Source organism: Acanthaster planci, linkage group LG08 (assembly GCF_054643075.1).
Source record: "Acanthaster planci isolate LZ-2023a linkage group LG08, COTS_SCS, whole genome shotgun sequence".
NCBI classification, from domain to species: domain Eukaryota; kingdom Metazoa; phylum Echinodermata; class Asteroidea; order Valvatida; family Acanthasteridae; genus Acanthaster; species Acanthaster planci.
Window position 1 is genome coordinate 14,531,299 of NC_141784.1, and position 20,259 is coordinate 14,551,557.

The following is a 20,259-nucleotide window of genomic DNA, read 5'->3' on the forward strand; positions in this document are numbered from 1 at the left end:
GGAAATGTCTCAACATCATCCAAGTTAATGTGTCTCTCACTTGACACAATTCATCTAAAATGTGGCACTTTATCTGTTCATCTAGCCTATGACCAATGACATAACATTTGTAAATGACATGACTTTGGTACATGCTGAGCACATCATGTACACAGAACCTCTCTGCTGTAGTTGGGCCGGCCCAACTTTGTACCACTCTAGTTGGGACCGATGCTCTAGTTTGGGCGTAACAGAGACAATATAAACCACCGTGTACGAGTGGTTGCGTCCAACCTCGACTCTACGGGCTGCGTATAGTAAGGAGATCGCGCAAGACATGTAGGAACCAACGTTGCAACGTTTGAGTGGCAAGATCGTTCCCATGGGAAGGAGGTTGAGTAGTAAATGTTATACATCGCGCATATATGCATGCAGAGCACGTCAAGTCTTCCCTATCCACAGTACATGTAAATGTGCATGGATGATGTACTATAGTAGTACGCGAAGTCAACATAGTTTCAAAGATGCCTGAAGTAATGCAGTTGCCTCATGATGAGGAGCTAAGTGTACCTGTACTTCCTTTAACATCATCAGCGTTAAGAGCAGGTGCTCATCATCTGGCAAGACAATGTGATAAGCCGAACAAAGTAAGCCAAGATGAAAGCTACGATGGCTTCATTTTTTATTACGGTGCCCCGTTGCCACCATGGAAAGCTGCCTCATCCCCACTTCGCCCCATCCCCACTTCGCCCCGCCGTCACGTTGCCCCTTTTCAAGTCGCCCGAGTCGTGTTTTATTGTTTGGACACATGTTGGAAACTTAGGCATAAAGGCGCCTTTTTATGGCATGGATTGTAGCCCAGGTTGGGCGTCGTCTACATTGTCATTGCATTGTGACTAGACCCGTAGACAGGGCCCGATGAGTACTCCTCCGTCGTATACTGGGCCTGTCCCAATTAATTAATTTCTTTCAAAAACTTTATGTGTGACATCCGGGGTCATAACTAAACATCCGCTTAATTTTATGAGCTGAAATTGCATAGGTATGTTCACTACTTACGCTGTAAACAGTCCACTAGGTTGCTAATTGTAGAAACTTGCCTTTTCCTCGTTTGGGGAAAAAAAGTTGCCCTTTTTGCAGTTTTCCCACTCCGAACGAATTACACAGATTCCTCTGTATGGTTAAGTAATGGTACCGTGTACGAGAGCCTGTATAGTTTGCACCCAGACTTCAGCACCTACATGTACGTATCTCGTTCAAAGATATGCAAGAGTACCTGTCGATCTAAGTACTCATAGAAAATTACAGCTGTTTGGTGTCGCAGCTGTTGCCTGGTTCCCTGTCCAGTCACACACTGTTTGCAGCAAATTATTGGTAATGCGGCTCGCTCTCTGTAACGTGACACGAAAGTGATGAAACAGCCGTCGCTTTTGTGCAAGTGGGGCAAACTTTGTCCGGAGTGGGAAAACGACAAAAAAGGGCATCTTTTTTTTTCTCAAATGAGGAAAAGGCGAATTTTCTACAATTAACAACCTAGTGGATGAGTTACACCGTAGTGAACATATCGGTGCAATTTCAGCTCATAAAATCAAGCGGATGTTTAGTTATTCACCCGGATATCCTGGATAACTTTTTCGAAAGAAATCCCTATGAATCGGGACATAGCCCTGTATACAAGGGAGGAGTATTTGTTGGGCCCTGTTTACGGGTCGACATTGTGACCAACATCCAGGGTACAGTTGATTGTCTGGTTCTGCTAAATCGAAAAATAGTCTTTGTTTTCAAAAATATGGAATCATTGATGACTCTGGTCAAAGCACTGTTAGACAGGTTATGAAACTTATTTCGGAAAAAATATATTTTACGTACCGAACATCCACCGCAATTTATAAAAACCGGCCACGACCGTTGTTGGCCGACTACGCTTAGGGGATAGTGCGCATGTGCATCACGTGCAGTGTTGCGTTCGTTCAGTGGGATGATGGTCCTGGGGAATTTTTTCAAAACGTCAACCGAATTATTATCGGAAACTACCAATATTTGCAACACAGAAATATGAGTTGTGTATTTTCCTGCATAGGACATATGTCTTCTTTGGGAAAGTAAATAAATACCAGATTTTTGTCCAGTTCCGCAAATAGTGTAGAAGCCAGTTTTACACCAGGAAATTGACCGTGATCCCTGCAGACCAAAGGCGCTGGGTAAGGATCTCCTCTTTGGTTTCTTCTCTGAACTTGAGGTGCTTAACACGATAATTTAATAGATAACAGATGGGTCAAAACAGTAACTCTTTCCTTTCTGTGTGAACTAGTGACTTTTAAAAATGGGCAAAATGCATTTTGTCCTTTTTTTCAGGAATAGGAGACTTAAAAATTGAGTGGTGGTAGGGTTTTTAACAAAAGACAGGCTTGCACGTTCAGCCATATTATTCAAATTTGTTAATTAACTTTATTCCAGGTTCCCCAAAGCTGGATCTTATGACACCGAGAAGCACATTAACATAAAAAAAAAGACCTTTCGCAGGCAGTTTTTAGTACAATAAATTTCAACTCAAAGGGTTTGAATGTGTTTCTGTTGAAATGTATAATGGGTACATGTAATTCAGTATCATGCAACAAGATTACACTTTTTCATTTTTAAAAGCTGGCATCCCTGCAAGATGTACATGGAGCTTCATGACTCGGCTTCTTGAGGATTCTGCTTGGACATTATCATTTCCTGGTGCCTTTCCATTCTTTAGAAACTTCATGGCATTCTCCAATTCTTTCAGGGTGACAGTGTCAGACATTGGAGCTAGACTTTGGGTGGATGAGAGGTGTTTTTTGATCTTTGTACTCAACTGATTGGATGTCGGCTATCACCTCAAGGGTGCTGTCCATCCTCTTTTCGTTATTAACAACAGAAACAATGGAGTCAGCAGTACATGTATATGACACTGTTTAGAGGCTCTGCTTCAACCATGAGTTTGTTCAAACTTGATACTAAGTGCAGAAACTCTTTGTTGCGTTACATGTTCTGCAAGTTGTGTGAGATTTTAGTTCTTTTCTAGTCAAAATTCCATTCACTTTATACACATTTTTTTCTCATCAGAACCTTTGACTGCAAACAAAAATCATATTTCAATAAAACTCCACACAAGCAAAGGCCCTATACAGACATGGTATCTTGGAGCATCATCCATAATGATGTTATCGCAAGTCATGTGGCATTCCTCCAAGTTGAAGCTTTGGAGGCCTCTATTTCCAGAATATGCCCAATCCAATTCCCCAAAATATGGTATTTTCAAAATTCTTCTTGCAAGACCTTGGATGGGCCAAGTAGATCTTTGGGCAGTGTTGAAAATGTACTTGTGATGCTGCGGTGATATCAAAATGTACAATTTTTTTAATTCATACGAGAGAAAAACCGATTTACATGAAATCCACTGAATAGGTAGAATGTCAACCCTTGGTTATATTTGTGATGTGACATCATCACCTGTTTAGTGAATTTTGTTTATTAAACTTAGAATTATAAACTCAATGACATGAGCAACAGATTTTTATTCAAAATTATTTTGTGGTTTACAAAATCATTAAACACTTTTTTCATGAGCATTGCGATTTATAAACGAAAAATTTATGCCGTGCAAATTTGTGGTTTATAAATTAAAAAACTGGCAAAGTGCACAAATTCATCTTGTAAAGACTTTAAAAGCAACATGATCATGCACTTGTTTGGTTTATACATGTACATGTAACTGATGATCAACAATCAACTACATTCAATTTCATTAGGCTTGGATGGTATTGCATTTTTAATACTATGGTATTCGTGATAAAAATACTGCAATATTCACTGACATTGTGATATTCTGTGAATTGTGGTATTAAGTATGCGTCATCAAAAAGCAAAAGAGATACATGCAAGCAGTGACCTTCACTGGGAATGCCAGTAACTACCTCTGACTTCCAGTTGGACTCTAAAAGCTTCATGTACAGTAAAATCTCAATAAGTCGAAGCCCATTAAGTCGAAACTCTGTTTACCTCGACGTCTTTCTGTATTCCGGACAAAAGAATAGGCCTTTATGTACAGTAAACTATCCGTAACTCGAAACATCAATACCACTAAAGCCGCTTATCTGATGATGAATAAAAAATGATAAAAGAATGCTTTCCTTCATTATGAGTCATTACTGTCATGCGTACGACTTTTTTTTGATGAGCCGAGCATGTTCACACGGGCTGCCATTGTCATGTCGACAAGCACTGGGTGGGCATCAACCGCAACCGTAAAATAAGACCGTGTCCAAAACAAGCTTCCAGAGCTATAGCTACATCTATTGTCGGCGCGTCTCCATGCATTTCCAATGGAGTGAATACCAAGACCTAGCTCTAAACAGGAGCTTTGGATGCAGCCTAAATCGGGCATGAATGATACGCCCTCAAGTGCTTTGTACATGTATCACGTGACCCAGCACGGAAACCCTGACTGACTGGCCCGCACGGTGCATTATGTGGTAACAGCCCGATCAAGCAAAGCAAATGAATGAATTCTCAAGACGTAGACACAGGTACCGGTACATAACTTCATTGGTTTATTTATTTATGTACCACATAAAAACGTGTAATAATGATGTTTAGGAAAACTTACACAGTAGGGATAGCCTAAAATCCACTTTGTGTTCGACTCGGCTTGTAGGCCAACTGCCGTAAGCCAGTAAGGTTGCATGTGCACTGAAGCATGTAACTTTCAATAACTAGAATGTCGGATAACTCTAACTTTTCGTCAATTCCCCTGAGCTTCGACTTATTGAGATTTTACTGTATACATGTATGTACACTGAAACCACAAACTCAATGAGAGGGGAATGATAAAACTTCAAAGGCTTTTGGCTAGTGGGTTGGCAGTTGTTGAGGTTTCATGTTGTAAATCAACTCCAAGTGACAATACAGGTACTGGTTGACACTGGATGACTTGTACTGAGAAATTCACTCATTTGCACACTTCATAATGAAAGTGATCAACAACTTATTTCTTTGTTTATAGAGAATGATAACTAAGACTTGTCCATGTACACTTGTATGGTGTATGAATCATGAACGGTGATCATTGATGTACAGTTGAATTGTTTATAAAGTTATAGTCTGTGAAATGCCGTTTTTCATGCTTAAATCCAAGTTAGCCCCGGTTTACCAAACCCACATTATTATTTTAATTTCATTAATCCTGATCTACCATAGTGCCTGTACTTTGTATGTACTGAGAGCTGCACAAGATCAATTCAGATCAAGTACAAGTAAAAGGGTGCTGGAGAAGGTGCTTACATGTCCAATTTCAATTGCCTCTTGAGTTTACAGAATCAAATCAAAACCTAATGAAATGAATTTTAAATAGTTAGTGGACAGACATTCATGATACTTGGTACTAATATAAACCTTGATGCTGGGACTTCAGTATACAATGTATGTCATAATCTAATTATAAGCAATTTGAAGTTAACCCTTAATATTTTGAATTTCTGTTTACTACTTTCAGGAATTTATGCTTTGCAAGGAAGAAGAGAAAGATCCAAGGAAATGTCTTGAGGAGGGTCGACTGGTGACAGAGTGCACCTTCAACTTTTTCAGGCAGATCCAGGCATCTTGCAATGAATCTTTTACTGACTACTGGACTTGTCTAGACTACCGTGAGCAAAGCTTTCGAAGGTAAAGATAAGTCTTAACCGTGTCTCTTTTTCTAGTGCTGCAGCTGAACTATCGATCTGAACCAAAAATCATCAAACATCTCACTTTCGAACGAAACCAAACCAAGCAGGTTGGTTCACATGTTCAGCTTTAAAAGATCAATCACATTGGTAGTTCACAATTTCAATTTTTATGAAATTTAGTTGTATTTAAAACAATCTAGTAGGCAAAAACTAAAAAAGTTTGCTATTGACATCAATGGCACGAGTTTAAGTCCTCCATATTAAGCAAACTGAAAATGAAAGTCATTGGGAGCATCCAATCAAAGCCTGTGTTGATGATGTCATACTATGGCTCTGTAATTATTCCACTGTGTAATTATGTCAGGGCAAACGCGCGTGCGTGAGTGCTGTGCTTGCTTGCACTTAACTGTGAATTAAAAGAGGTTGGAAAGAGGGACTTGGAACTGCTTTTCCATCGACAGTGATGATTAACACTGGATCTTAAGATAAAGTTGAATCATCCCAATCTGAACCGGCGTAAGGTCCTAATGAATTTTAGGCAGATGGCTGTGGTCATTTGCTAAGAATGACATCCAACTTACTGTATTCATTTTTTTTTTCCCCTGTTATTGAGCTGTAAAACCCCCATTACGGCCGCAAGGTCAAGAAATTCTGGGGAGAACAAGAGCTTTATTGCGACATCAAATTGCTAGATTTATTTGCCACCCTCATCAACACATACTCTTGAGCATTCTTGCTGTGGAACTGAAGTACTAAAATGACAAATTTTGTAACTGCAAAGAGAAGTTGCCACGTTAGTCATGATATTGGTAATTCCCTGTAATGACCAATTCCCTGTTAAATAACCATGTTATGCAAAGCAGTGTGATTAATCTTTAACCTAGGCATGGCATTGGTATCATATGGAATGCACTCAAGAAAGCTTTATAAGAAAACAAACATTTATAAACAAAGAATGGATAACAAGTTTGGTGCACTCACTGTGCCGCACTTGCACTCGGCACATGTGATTGCACACACGTACATGCACACAGTACACCCAATAGATGTATATGTACTGTATATGCTGTAAACTTATGATGGCCCTGCATCACATAATGGTTATAAAAAGCATGTGTTGAGAATTCACTATTAATCAGCTGAGAACTTGCAAGGTACATGTACATGTATGTCATTTCTGCTGCACAACAAAGCTATGTACATGTAAATTCTCACTACATCTAGTTGTGCTTATGGTCAGTCCATCAGGTTGGGAAGAAGTGTGTTTTAAGGGCAACATCAACTTTGAAACTGCCTTTTAAAATTATTGGCAAGCATCTGTTAAATCAACTGTAATGTATCCCTACTGAAAATGCCCAATATATTTACCTATTGATACCTATTCACTTACCCAATAAACCCAATTCACTTACCCATTGGACCCAATTCACTTACCCATACGACCTCATTCACATACCAATTGGATACAGTTCACTTACCAATTCAACAACCAATTCTTTTTGCTCAGAATCAATTGGTTCAGTTGGTATGAACTGTAAATTCAGACCTTTTTTATCATTATTTATTTGGCCAAAACAGTAGACGTGACAGGATAACACAGAACGATTAGTACAGTACAAAACAAAACCATACTCCCAGATGGGCCATGGGCCCATCTTTGATCTGTAGACCTGCTGCCCCACATCTGGTTGTGGATCAATAAAAGGCAGAGATTAACTATTTAAGATAAAACGTTTGACTGTTGAAATATAGAAGAGATCAAAATGAGATACAAACTTCAAGGCAAGATACAGACATTAAAAGCAGAAAAATCGTACTTACAAATGACAAAAAAAGGAATATTAAGAGACGTACTGGGCATAAAAACAGTGATATAAATAGAGAACAAAAACAAGTCCTTAAGTCTGTTGCGTGGCATAGTATTAGAACAAAATGGATTCTCAAGAATTGAGTCTCGTCCAGTAGAACTTCAAGTCGGGTTTTGGCATCAGTCCCATGACTGTGGTCATGGACAGGAACACTGACATCTCGTCTGGTGTTGTGTCAAACCAGCTTTGCATGTGACTTGTACTTGCTTCTGATTGGCTTTTTGGGTGTTCAGTGGTATAGTGGTTGGTCTTGTTGGCAATGTGCAATGTCAGCTCTGGGGTGAAGAACTGCTAGAAGATTTTGAAAGGAGTGCTATTCTTGTCCAGTTCTTGCACTCGAACACCCGCTGTGCCTTGAAAGCCGTGTCGGTGGGGGAAGTTGTCATCAGCCATCCATTGAATGGACAAAGAAGTCTTGACCTTCTTGGCAGGCCTCGATAACGGTGGTTGCCCGTTAGAATCGCTGTCACTAGTTACATTTTCTGAACTATGTTCTGATTCCGACGTGAAATCTGAACCACTAGTCGCCGTCAAAGTTTCCTCATCACTTGAAGACATTGTGTAATGCAACTGAAGGGCTGGGAAGCAGCCAAGCAAATACCCAGCACTACATAAAACACTGCTTTTCGATGAAACAACCAATTACACTGAACAATGGCCTGTCTATATCCCAAGTGCGTGGTGCTGTTGTGCTGCCCACGTACTCCCAGCCCAGCAGGGCCTTAAACAATGGCGCACACACCATGTCAGTGGCCTGTATTCATCGCGCTCCGGGCCCACACAGGACACGTTGCATAAACCCTGACCGCGGCCTTTTGTGCCGCTCCACAGAGATTACCCAGGGTATTCAATCAAAGACAATGGGGTGTTCTGATGAAAAAAATCTCCAGGTTGCCCCAGATTTCCATTCAATGCAAAGGTCCCAGTGATTACAGATGTACATTGAATAAAAGTTGCATGTTTGGTATGCTGCTACAGCTGTCTCCCGGTTATAAGACTTTTCTCCAGGCACGACTTGCTGTCTCCCGGCATGAAGGGGTTAAAAAGTTCATTAACAATATCTTGTAAGCCTCCCAGGTTTTGTACTTGACTTGTTTAAACTGAAAGTAAACCAATTGGAACCATTTGATTCCCATTTGAAATTCCAATTGATTGGGGAAAATAAACAGCAAAGAAAAAAGTGACAATTGAAACCAATTGCGTTCCATTTGAAATCTCCAATTGATGGGAGAAAACAAATGGGAGAGAAAACTCACCAACTGAAACCAATTGAGCACCAATTGGACCTAATTCATTCCAATTAAATCCAATTCAAAAATCAATTGGTTTGAATAGGCCATTTTTCCAGGGGGCAAACCAAAGCTTCAAAACAAGACCAAGCTTGACTACATGTACATTGAATAAACCATGTAATGTGTTGAAAGGTTTTGAAAATCGATGGGTGTCAAGTGCCATTTTTTTACAAAATGCGTGACTTGTTTTTCGATGAAACTATGAGATTATTTTTCTCACATAGAATGCAGCTTCAGTTACTTTGTTCCTACATGTACAATGTACATGAGTTTTATGTTCTGGAAAGGCCCAAAATTATTCCTTGAAAAACAAACTTTCGAAATTTCTGAATCTAACATGCGCCAGCTGTGATCCGAAAACATTGACTACAACATAACTTTGGAGTCAAACAATTTTGTGGAATGTCACATCCACGCAAGCGGTGTAAATTACTGTTTCCCACTCCTTACATTATTGGTTACCTTAAATGTAATTTATTGTTTGTGATGTTATCAGTTTGATTAAACAAACAGAAACAAATGATAGTTGCTTTTAAAACTGATTGGTATTTGTACCCAAAAAATGCGGTGCTGTTAAAATTTTGTTACACCAAGGCACGTTTTGTATTCCCCTTACACAAAATGGAATTGTCCATTTATGATCATTTGGGAGTACTCCTAATACAGTCCACAGTTTGCTCTTAAAGTGTTTTTCTAACTTACCAGCCGGACCAGCAGTGACAGGTCCAGCATTTTCACTAGTCCATATCTTCCCCCCACATTTCAACATTCTTATGAATGTCTTATGAATCTCCAGAATATTCATGATTATAATTCTGCTCAAGCAAATTTAACACACAAAGTGGTTACCTGCTAAAAATGGTTGTTTTATTTACAGGAGACAGAAAAAAATCCATATCATTATGAACAGTTTATGTGTACATGTATAGTACATGTTCCGGTGCTGTACATGTACATTCTTGACTGTGTCCAGTACCCGTAGCGATTGAACCAAACATGAAATCACAACGGCGACATCACTGTTGTCACAACTACATGTACCAATGACCTACAGTATCAGAAAAACCAGTATTGCCTATTCATAGCACACATAATGTATGTACACACCATACACACACGGCACGTCATATGTTTGGGATGCATATTCATGAACTTACATGTACCTCTACGATGCAGTGCATGAGAGCACATGCTGATTTAGATCTTGTACACAGAAGCAAGGTCAAGCATTTTCGAGACTGGCCATACATGGTAGTATGGTAAGCGGCCCGCAGTTGAGTGCAATCGCGCCGCATGGGCATTGTAGAACAGAAGTTTCAGACAGTTTACTGCTGCTGCATTCATAGACTTCAGCATTACTTCTGCTGGGCTGGTGTCGGGGACCGAACTAGTCTTGGTTACAAAAGGTTCTATTTTATTTGGTTCAAAAACAAGCAGCAGCTAGAGGGCATGTATCACATGCAACTACATGTATTTCACTGCTTAGTTCAATGAACTTTTACTAGACTGCCAGACTACCTACACAAGGCCTTTTGCTAGACCACTGCGGTTTTTAGTTGAATTTGGCTAGCGGTCCAGCATTAATCACCTAACGCTGGGTGAAAAATTCTCTTGAATAACAGGCTGCCGGGCTGTGTTTTATGATTTTGATTTTGACATTCGTATTCATCATACTTTTATAGGAAAAAATCACCCAAGAAATGCATGTCATGTAATGAGAGTCAGAAAGCATTGAAGCGTGGCCCAGCACTTTAAAAAAATGCCATTGTTGTGTTTATTATGGTGTTACATAATGGCTTTTTTGTTCGCCCTCAGCCCTGCCAGGAAGGACAAAAAATGGGCGGGCTGGGCAACGGTTCGTCGGCCAGGCTTGCCTAAAGCACTGCGGTATTTCATGCCATTATACTTCACAGTAGAAGGATTACAGCCTATGCTACTCATAGCAGTCTGTCCGGTCCCCACATGAGGCTGCCCGGCTGTGTGAATCAGAACTGGCACTAAGTGGTTAAGGTTGAACCCTGCGATCAGTCAATCACGGAGGCATCTATTGGTAATGTTGTGTTTAGGTTGTTGAAAGTTGTGGCCTCATTGTTATGGTGCACACTGTTCGTTATGTCGCGGTGCAAGTTATAGCTTAGAAAGCATCCAAGGTAGGATTTTGTGTGTATGTTGTTTTCGCAGAGGATGTGATGCATTTGCATTGGCGCAAAGTAGCCTTCAAAATATTTATGTGTCCTTGCACAGGCAGCCTAAGTGTCATTTACGTGAGTTTCACATGTGTATTTTTGGTGTCAGTGTTCGCCTAGGTTGGCACCGGAACTGTGGGATCCGCCGGGCCGTCTTGGGAGCCCTGTGGAGGCTGTAGTTGTAGACCTGCAGACCATTGTGGGAGTGTTTGTGGAACCAAAGATGTCACTATCTTGCTCAGTTAGGCCCAAAAAATAGTTCTGCTTCCGATTATATGCCTCTCAAAACTTGGTTGCTCAACCGAAAGCTATTCCAGAGGGAAAAGTGATTTTGCAAGGCGGGCCAGTGCAGTGCTCCAATGCGTGACAAGATTTGGTTGGCGACTGTGGCCTAACTTGCCTTTCGTTTGATCATATGTCATCAAAGTCGTAATGTGAATAAGTTGTAATTTTACCACATCTCTAGTTTGTTTGGAAATCTCAAAATGCCACTAACAGTTCGAAAAAGACTGATGCAAAATCGCTCCTTTGGCCACTAGGGCGCTGTCCTGGGAAAGAATGCTGACTTGATACCAAGGTTCTTCTGTGAATACATCAAAAGCCTTAGTTTGGTAGTTGAATCTGTTTGTGAAATATAACCAAAATACGCTTCACTCGAAATCCAATTTGATCTTACATCCTGCAAATGAGGAAACTCCCTTTTGAGTATGCTGTTTTTTCACTTTTCACATATCCTGCGATCGTTTCATTGAGTCAAGTGTGGTTCAAACACAACTGCTTTTGGTCAGCAAACCACGGTCAGAAACTGACAAACCTCCAACAGTAACTTTCTATGGAATTTAACTCTTATGCAAACTTTGTGGAAACAGTTTAGAGAAAAAATCATGTTCACATCAAAGTTGCTCATGGATGGGGATGGAGATGAGATTTATTGCTTGTATTAACTTATTTTATACGTGGAAGTACTATATATAGCACATTTGTAGCAAGCTCTTTGATGTCTCAACGTGCAATGTACATGTATGTACATGTGTGCACATGTCCGAACCTGAACCGAACTGAAGTTCGGCCACAAATTTCCAAACCATGTCCGAACCAAACCTGAACTGAACCTTGGCACCCACTTGCAGCACTTATGTACTTGGTGAACGAGCCTATACGTGTACTAAATCACATCTGATCCACAACTCACACATGGTTGTGAGAAATGGCTGCAGCCACTGTCATAGGCTGGTGTGTAATTTCAAGCTTGCAGCCAAAGTAATTCAGACATGGCTGTACTTGGCACAATCGCATCACAGTTAAGTGCTTGTGCATGCGGCATGCACATGAAACCAAATTGCGAAATGAGTCACAGCCTCCAGCTAGCACATACAGTAGCATACTATGTATCTACATTGCTACTGTGCAGTGCCATGTGCCTGACTACTGTACAGGCTAGGATGGAATGACATGACATTAAGCAAAGATATATACAAGCAGATGAAATAACTGAAACAAACCGTCCTCATTTTTGGACTCTTTATTTACATGTACATTGTATACTTCATCAATACGTGGCATTAAACTCTTAGGCTGTGACAGGGGAATTTTAAGTGTGGTGGAGAAAGTCATAGCGTGGTGGAGTGAGCACAGTTTTGCTGCAAGTGTGGCAGACCTGCCATGCCTCGGTATACCTGGTGAGAGTACTGTTCCCTGTGTTGGTACTTATCTTGTGTCATTAACCGTAACCCCCTTGGTCCTTTCTGCTAGGAACCCTCCTCAATCCTCCAGAATCCTCCAATTTGGGGGATGAAAACATTGTATTCTCCCTCAATCCTCCGAAATCCTCCCATATTTCTTGAAAATGTTACTTGGAGGTGTGCCTATTGCCTCAATCCTTCAAAATTCTCTGACAATTCCTGTCATTATGTTCAGGCAGCGCAAATGGCATTCTTGAGCAGTGCGGTTGATTCAAAAGAAATATTGGGCTGAATTAATGCATGACTGAACAAGAACAACTCAAGGTCTAACCCCACAACCTTCACTCGTGGCATCTTTCACAATCAGCCATGCACTTTTGGCATTCACCCTCAATCCTCCAAAGTCCTCAAAACCACCTGGAGGATTTTGGAGGATTGAGGAGGGTTAAGGTTAACTCCCAAGTTGCACCTCTGTGGCAGTTTGACTTAGTACTTCTTGGTTGAAATATAACATTCCAACACAGTATTTTTTTCTACAATAACTACTGTACTAATTTTCTCATTGTTTAAACAGTTTTGTAGGGGTAGGAAAGCTTCTGCTGTTTAAATGTTCACTTGTGTTTGTTTGTTTGTTTGTTTGTTTTTATTTAATCAGGTGTCGTAAGACTCAGGCAGAGTTTGACAAATGTGTTCTTGACAATCTTGGCTGGGTTCGACCTGAACTTGGTGAAATCAACAAGGTAAGTTATTAAAAGGAATGTAAAGCATGTTTCCAGTAAAGATTGACCCACCTGTCAAGATGGATCATTATTTGTGAAAAAGTTGTCTCGCAATTGGGAACTGCTGAAAACGGATCTAGCATTAGAACCAGGAAGAAAAGCGTCGTCGTCATCACTCCAGTTGATCCTGTAAGTTTAAAATTCAAAGTTTACATTTGGGAAAAAGTTTTGTAAAAGCTAAACACATACGGTGGACTACTGGCCAGTTAATCACTGAAATTCGACATTTTCCAGATGTAATCCGACTGAACAACTTTCGCAATCCGAAACAAAAAGAAAATGGCTGTGATAGTGATGGTCATCTTGCCAGCCAGGCATTACACTTTCATGTACTGTACATGTACGTGATTTCACTTATTCAGTGCACTGCCATATAGTGTACATTGTACATGTATGTACACGTACACACATACACAAAGCTGGAGCAATGGCTCTGCGTGTGCAGTGGTTCACTACATGTTGTCGGTCACCTTTGCAGTCTATGGTCACAAGCCCTGCTGAGATAATGAGGTCCGGGGTCAGGCTTATCGTACTGTGAACCAGCAATACACAGTAAAAACCGCAAAGCGTGTATTGAACAGCGTGTCAGGTTCACTGATCATGTTAGCGTGTTGGCTAAAATTCTGACCTGTACATGTACCTTATTTGTACCTGTATCATATATTTCAAACAATAAAAATTGCTACAGGTCCTTCATTGTAAAGATTGATCTATAACAAATGCACTTGATGATCACCAATAGTCAGTTTCATAGATCCTGTTGTCTAGATGCCATCAACTTCTTATCCATTTGAAAAGTGTATGATGCACTCAAGTTCTAATAAAAATTGATCAGTAATCCACCGTGTGTGAAGGAGACACGACAGAAATATTTTCAGAATCTAAATGTTTTAAATTAGATGCTTTAGATCAATGAAAGTGATGATGACACTTCTAGTTCTGGATCAGTTTAACCAGTTCCAAATCACTTTAACCACTACCTGCCGGGGACTCCGAAATCGGAGCCGTATGGTTTATATGCGTGGCCGGGGTCTCCGAACTCGGACAAAGGAAACAGGGCCCTGTAACAAGAGACCGTACTCCGAACAAAAGACCAGGCTGCTGTGCATTACCGGCATTTTTCACTCTCAAAAGTGGTGATAATCAAGCGTTGTTTTGAAACCGTATACCCGGGCTTGGGGCATTGAGAGCGAGCGAATTACCACCGGGGACAAAGGCGCTCCACCACCTCAGCGATGAGCCACACAGTACCGCTGTACGCTAATCTGGCCCCTATTGAAAAGAGGTCAGGAGTGCACTGAGCCAGGTTTGTGAACAAAAGACAGTTATACAACACTGCACAATCTGGGCTCTGTTTACAAGGCTCCTGATGTGGCTGAAATACTCAAGCGTCAATGAAGGCAACCTGTCAACTTAGAGTAGTGCCTAAAGATTACTTGGTGTGGCTATAAACGACCGTTAAATGAAATGATGAATTTTTGAAGGATTTTGAAAATGGAAAAAATTATAGTCATGCCGGCCCAGCATCATCAACATTGAAAAATGCCCCGGCATGAAGTGGTTAAAACTTCTTCAGGCATAAAAATTAATCCTACCAAAAAATCCTATCATCAGACATACTGTATCAAGCTGACCTCTTGCTGAAAAATTTTTTTTTGCTTTCTGAAAATTTAATCATATTTCTTAATTCTGGTGAATTAAAAAGAGAACATTCGACTTGACTTTTTTCGGCTGTGCTGTGAGCTGCCGATCTTATCCCCCGTGCCGCACAGTTGACAAACCCATTATATCACATACGAATCTATTCAGCGTGTGCAGTCGACTTCCCCACACCACATAATGTGTTTGTACTTGTTTACACAACCTAAAACTAGAAGCTAGAAAACATGCAGCTTCTGGCAAATTTTCATAAAATGGAGCCTGTAAGTTCTGTTTCAATGTGAAATTTCACTAAAATGATATTTGCACAACAAGGAGCTTATATTTTAACTTGAAAAACAGCACTGACTGCAAGTGTGATATCGGACAACTTGATAACTTTTCTTTTCAAGCAATTTGGATATACATGTAACTTGGAAAAATCTGGAACGACTGCATGTGTGTGTGTCTTCTGCGTGTTAAATTCCCATTTCGTTGCCACAACAGTGAGACATGTCAAGATCTCGGAGTGAATTATGGATATGATCCCTGTGTCACCAACATATATTAACCCAAGCCATGTCAATCATGTTGGGTATGTCAAGCCATGCCCGATATTGGTACAAATGTGGCCCAACTGAAAGTACTGCTGCTACATGTGCACTGTACACACATCGTGTGATCGGTGAGGCAGTCCAGGTGCTTTCCCCTCATCACTTTTTTAAGTTACAATGCACATGTAGCTTGCTTCTGAAGATGATTGATTCGTATGAACAAGTCCAAAAAATCCTTTCGCATATTACTCAGCAGCAACCACAGGGAGTTTAGAACTCTAGCCTTATTGTGTTGACGAACTTTGTCCAGGCACAAGTCAATGTGAATGTACAGTACATATTGCACAGACGTGGCGGACATTTGGGAAACTATGAGAAGGACCTTGTTTTGCTGGCAATTCTGTCCAAAACCATCAAGTACCGGGCAATTCCATCGTTATGGACATTACGTTTGTATGCAACTTCCAAGTTTCAATTGAAAACGAATAACCTTGTGGTAAAAAAAAGTTAATTTGCTTTTATACTCGTAGCCTATATTCATGTGTTGAACATATAGATCATACATGTAGAAACTTTGTTTTAACTTCACTGATTAATTAGCCAGAAGCATGAGAAGTGAATGTTACGCATCATGGCATGGCTTTTTGACTTTTGTATATTTCAGTAAAACTCTGTGACGTGCTTCCTTTTGCTCTTTATGCAAAATATGTTGCCGTTAGTCCAAGTCCATTCTATCCAGGCATAAATTGAAAGTTAGAAAAAGAGTACACCTGTATAGTCCAAGTTTGTTAATTAAAACTATTACGGGTGTTGCATTTTATGCTACGGATGTTACATGTATAGAAATGATATTCCTATAGATTCATTAAGTTTAGGTGTACCTCTAACAAGCAATAGTGGAAAAAACAATTTGTAAAATCAATTTGAAACTTTGGTAGTCATGTCACAGTTGATGTGGAATTGTCCTACACAAGACCTGGGTGTGTTTCATTTAATGACAAAATGCAGAAAGTCATGCATTCGAGCCTGATGGATGAAATAATCAATGAGTGGATGAGAACATAGCTTTTTGAGCGTGCCTCCATCGTGGCACTTACAAAACAAAGCACACTTTAAATCCTGACTCTTAACATGACGTTTCAGGGTTACTTGCGTATCATTAATATGTAATGAATGTTTCTAAAATCATTGATTGAAGCCTTGTTGGCTGTCCATGGATGTTTTTGACATTTTTTCTGCCATAAATAGGAAAGCTGTTCCATCTTTTTCATGCTTATTTCTTAAGATGGTCTTGTCATCGTTTTGATCCGGCTCATTTTTGTAAAAAGCTATATATAGGTGCCATTTGAATTCCTCTTTCTGTCTTAGTAGGTCATTCTCAAGATGGCTTATTATTTTAACTAGGACTCAGAACAGAAAATACTGTAGATGTGTGTTGGCCTGGATTCGATTGTTAAAACAATTTTCTAACAGGACAATATTTTATGGTGAAAATGGTGTAATGGACATAAACCAGGGGAAGTAACAGTGAAAACGAAGGAGAAAACAAGTGAACACTGCGGAGAAAACAGGTGAAAAATAAGGGGAAAATAGGGAAAAACTAAGGGGAAAACAAAGCTACCATAGAATTGGATTTCAGCTTTTTTTCCTTACTGGCTGTGTACAAAAGTATAGAAGATTTTCACAGTTCAGCTTCGTTGTGCCTTTTTTCCAGCTGTTTTCAGCTATTTGGTCATTGGTCAATCTCACCCTGGTGTTTAAAAAGTGCACTTTTCGGTTCAAATATTTTTTTTGAGTCAAACAGTCTTCATACATTTAAAAAGAGTACTGACGTACACAAAAATTGATTCTAAGAAAAATTTGTTTCATGGATCCTTTATACATAATGAGCTAAATGTACACATTGCCCAAAGTTTCTTAATACGGATACTTTTCATTTACCGTTAGCATTTTACCTGCCAGAAAGTTAGAGAAGGAAGGATGTACAACATTCCTGGTTTCATTTCAACAATTTGTCTTTCCGTGAAAATTATCTTCAAACTATTATACAACTAACGGCACATTAAGTCCCCATGGTCCCCATCAAATTGTGACTTGACCATTTGACATGGAATAAGAGTAGTACATGTACAAATACAACTGAACAAAAGAAAAATTATATACATTATAACAAACAGATTGCATGGGAAATACTGTAATTTTGCCATTGAGCTTAGGTGATAAACATTTGTTTTACTTTGCCATATTTTAAAAGACTGTTTAGATCCTTCCTTTCCTATCTTCACTCCAGTTTTGTAGTTTTGAAAGTATTTTTCCTTTGTCAGTTGGGTAGCTGTTTGTTTGGGCTTTTTAATGAAATAGTCATGTTCTTAGATTTTAAGCTGTATTCAGCCAAGACTATGGTCACAGTGCAGGATGCTTTTATTTACTGCAAGTGGAGAGATGCTTTATTACTGAATTTAAATTTATATTGTTTTTCTTTTAATGAACAGGTGACAATTGTCAAGACTGAGAGACCACTTCCTGAGCTAGTACCCAGGCACAAGCCAGAACCAACCTATGTGCCTGAAATTGAACCAGGCAGCACCCCAATTCCCAAGCATGGGTCCAGATGGTTTTTCTGGTGGTAAAAAAAAATGCATACATGGGTTTGAATTTGCAGTTTTACAGTTGTTTTCCCATTGTTATGATCACAGAGAATTTGTAGCATGAATAGTTTCTAGGTATTCGAAGTGACTTGATACCTGTACCATCTCCATTTGAATGTTAATGTTGTAAATGTGTGTATACAGTAGAATGATGTAGTCTTGGATACTTCAACCACTTATGAAGTACATGTTTGTACTTTGATATTCTATCATAGACAGCCCTTTCAGCTCTGGAATGTTTCTACAACAGTTGAATAGAATCATGCAGCACACAAGTACTGCAAAGTGTAGATCTACATGCATGACATGTATATATACAAAGAGTAGTATAATTTGAAAATGTGAGTTATTTAATCACATTACCCTTTGTAAGACAGCAGATTTCCATGAATCATTCACGTACTTGCAAATATGGGTACTGTAGGGCAGGGAGCAAAGGTCTTTCTAAGGGGTAGAGCAAAGCAATATCAACAGCAAACTGATAAACCAACAACTGTGGAAGGGGATCATTTTCAATGTGTTTTTGAGCAAATTGATGAATTTCATCCAGGGGAGAAAAAGGAAGGATGAACCCAATGGCCCCTAACACATAAAATCAAGAAGAAAATAACTTGAAAATGTAAACAAATTTTGCAAAAGCATTTGTTACAAAAATGGCTAAAGAAGCCAGAAATTGTCTCAGACCACACCACAGAGCATTTATTCCCCAACCCTGCATCACTCAGGACTTCACGCTCACATTTGTTCTTATCAGGGCTATGTCCCCTCCACTTTTCAAAATGGATTGATGGCCTTGGTTACAACTTATCTCAGATGACTATTAAACCAAACGCTTTTTGGGGGAGTCCATTCTAGCAACATCTTTCTGTACGTACATGTATTTTATTGAAGACAAATATAAGTTCTGTGTAAAATGTAATTTATCAGTAAACATAAGGAACCTACCAGTCTAGAAGAAATCAGTTTGACTTTATATAAGATATCAGGATCCATTTATGATTAGTTTTGGGGGCATTAAGTTGGCACATTTACATGTCAGTGTTGGTACTGTCTAAATAAGAGTTGTACGCACTGTACAGAAAGATGACAACTCTGGCGAAGCATTTCAATCTGTTGGATTTTGTAGCCTTGTGAAACCAGTGGTATATGTGGTTAAAAATTTAACAGTCTACGGCATTCAACCTACCCAGATTACCAATACATTGCATATTTCCTACATTTTCCATTAGCTGGTAGTACACCCTCAACTCCCATATTGCACAGTGAAGTGACTGCCACATTTTTCCTCTTTTTCTTAGCACCATTATGATCAGACATGTATTGTCCAATACTGAGAGTTTTTAGAGTTTTATTTGCTAATTTTACAGTCCAATGCACTCAACCTACCCAAACAATAACTAAATATGCAAAGTTTCTTTGCGTCTTTTTCTATTTGTTAAAACATTGATCAACCATAGTGCGCCCTCCAGGCCCATGATGCATAGTAGTGCCGCCACCATGTTCGTCTTTCTTTTTCTTAGCATCAATTTTGGCATCTTCAAATTCAAGTTTTCAGTTTTGCTACATGTTCCTATATTAATTTGATCAACCATGCTATGCATCAACCTGCCAGCCGACCCCCGAGACTCCTGCACTGGGGGCATGTACATGTAGGTGTGAAATGGAGAAGTACACTATCCAGGCCAACTCCCCACCATTCCACAGAGCTATTCCAGTGAATACGACACTAGAATACGTAGGACCAGCCTACTGTGTGCGACCCTCCCCCAACGGTGCCTGTTCACGAAGGCCTATGGCAGATGAGTCCGCACCTCTCCCGCAGGCTCCCCAACGACCACTACAAGCTTGAGCCTACCAACGTCAGGGCCTGGGTGCATCTCAGGGGCACCCAGGCATGAAACAAACAACAGCGATCTCTGGCCCCGCCTTGGTGATTATGCAAT

The 20,259-nt window shown here is 39.9% G+C and overlaps 1 protein-coding gene across 1 annotated transcript; it reads left to right on the plus strand.

Moving 5' to 3' along the window:
• Nucleotides 1-399: 399 nt before the first annotated feature.
• ndufa8 (NADH:ubiquinone oxidoreductase subunit A8) lies at nucleotides 400-19,406 on the plus strand. The gene is made up of 4 exons (XM_022247687.2): nucleotides 400-626; nucleotides 5,498-5,667; nucleotides 13,353-13,437; nucleotides 18,161-19,406. Exons 1-4 carry the CDS (start codon nucleotides 504-506, stop codon nucleotides 18,296-18,298), a joined length of 516 nt encoding a protein of 171 aa, XP_022103379.1. The 5' UTR covers nucleotides 400-503; the 3' UTR covers nucleotides 18,299-19,406.
• The last annotated feature ends 853 nt before the right edge of the window (nucleotides 19,407-20,259 follow it).

Coding starts and splice junctions, on each gene's coding strand:
- ndufa8 (XM_022247687.2), top strand. CDS start 504: ATGCCTGAAGTAATGCAGTTGCCTCATGATGAGGAGCTAAGTGTACCT. Junction 627..5,497: donor AATGTGATAAGCCGAACAAA/GTAAGCCAAGAT, acceptor TACTACTTTCAG/GAATTTATGCTTTGCAAGGA. Junction 5,668..13,352: donor CGTGAGCAAAGCTTTCGAAG/GTAAAGATAAGT, acceptor TTATTTAATCAG/GTGTCGTAAGACTCAGGCAG.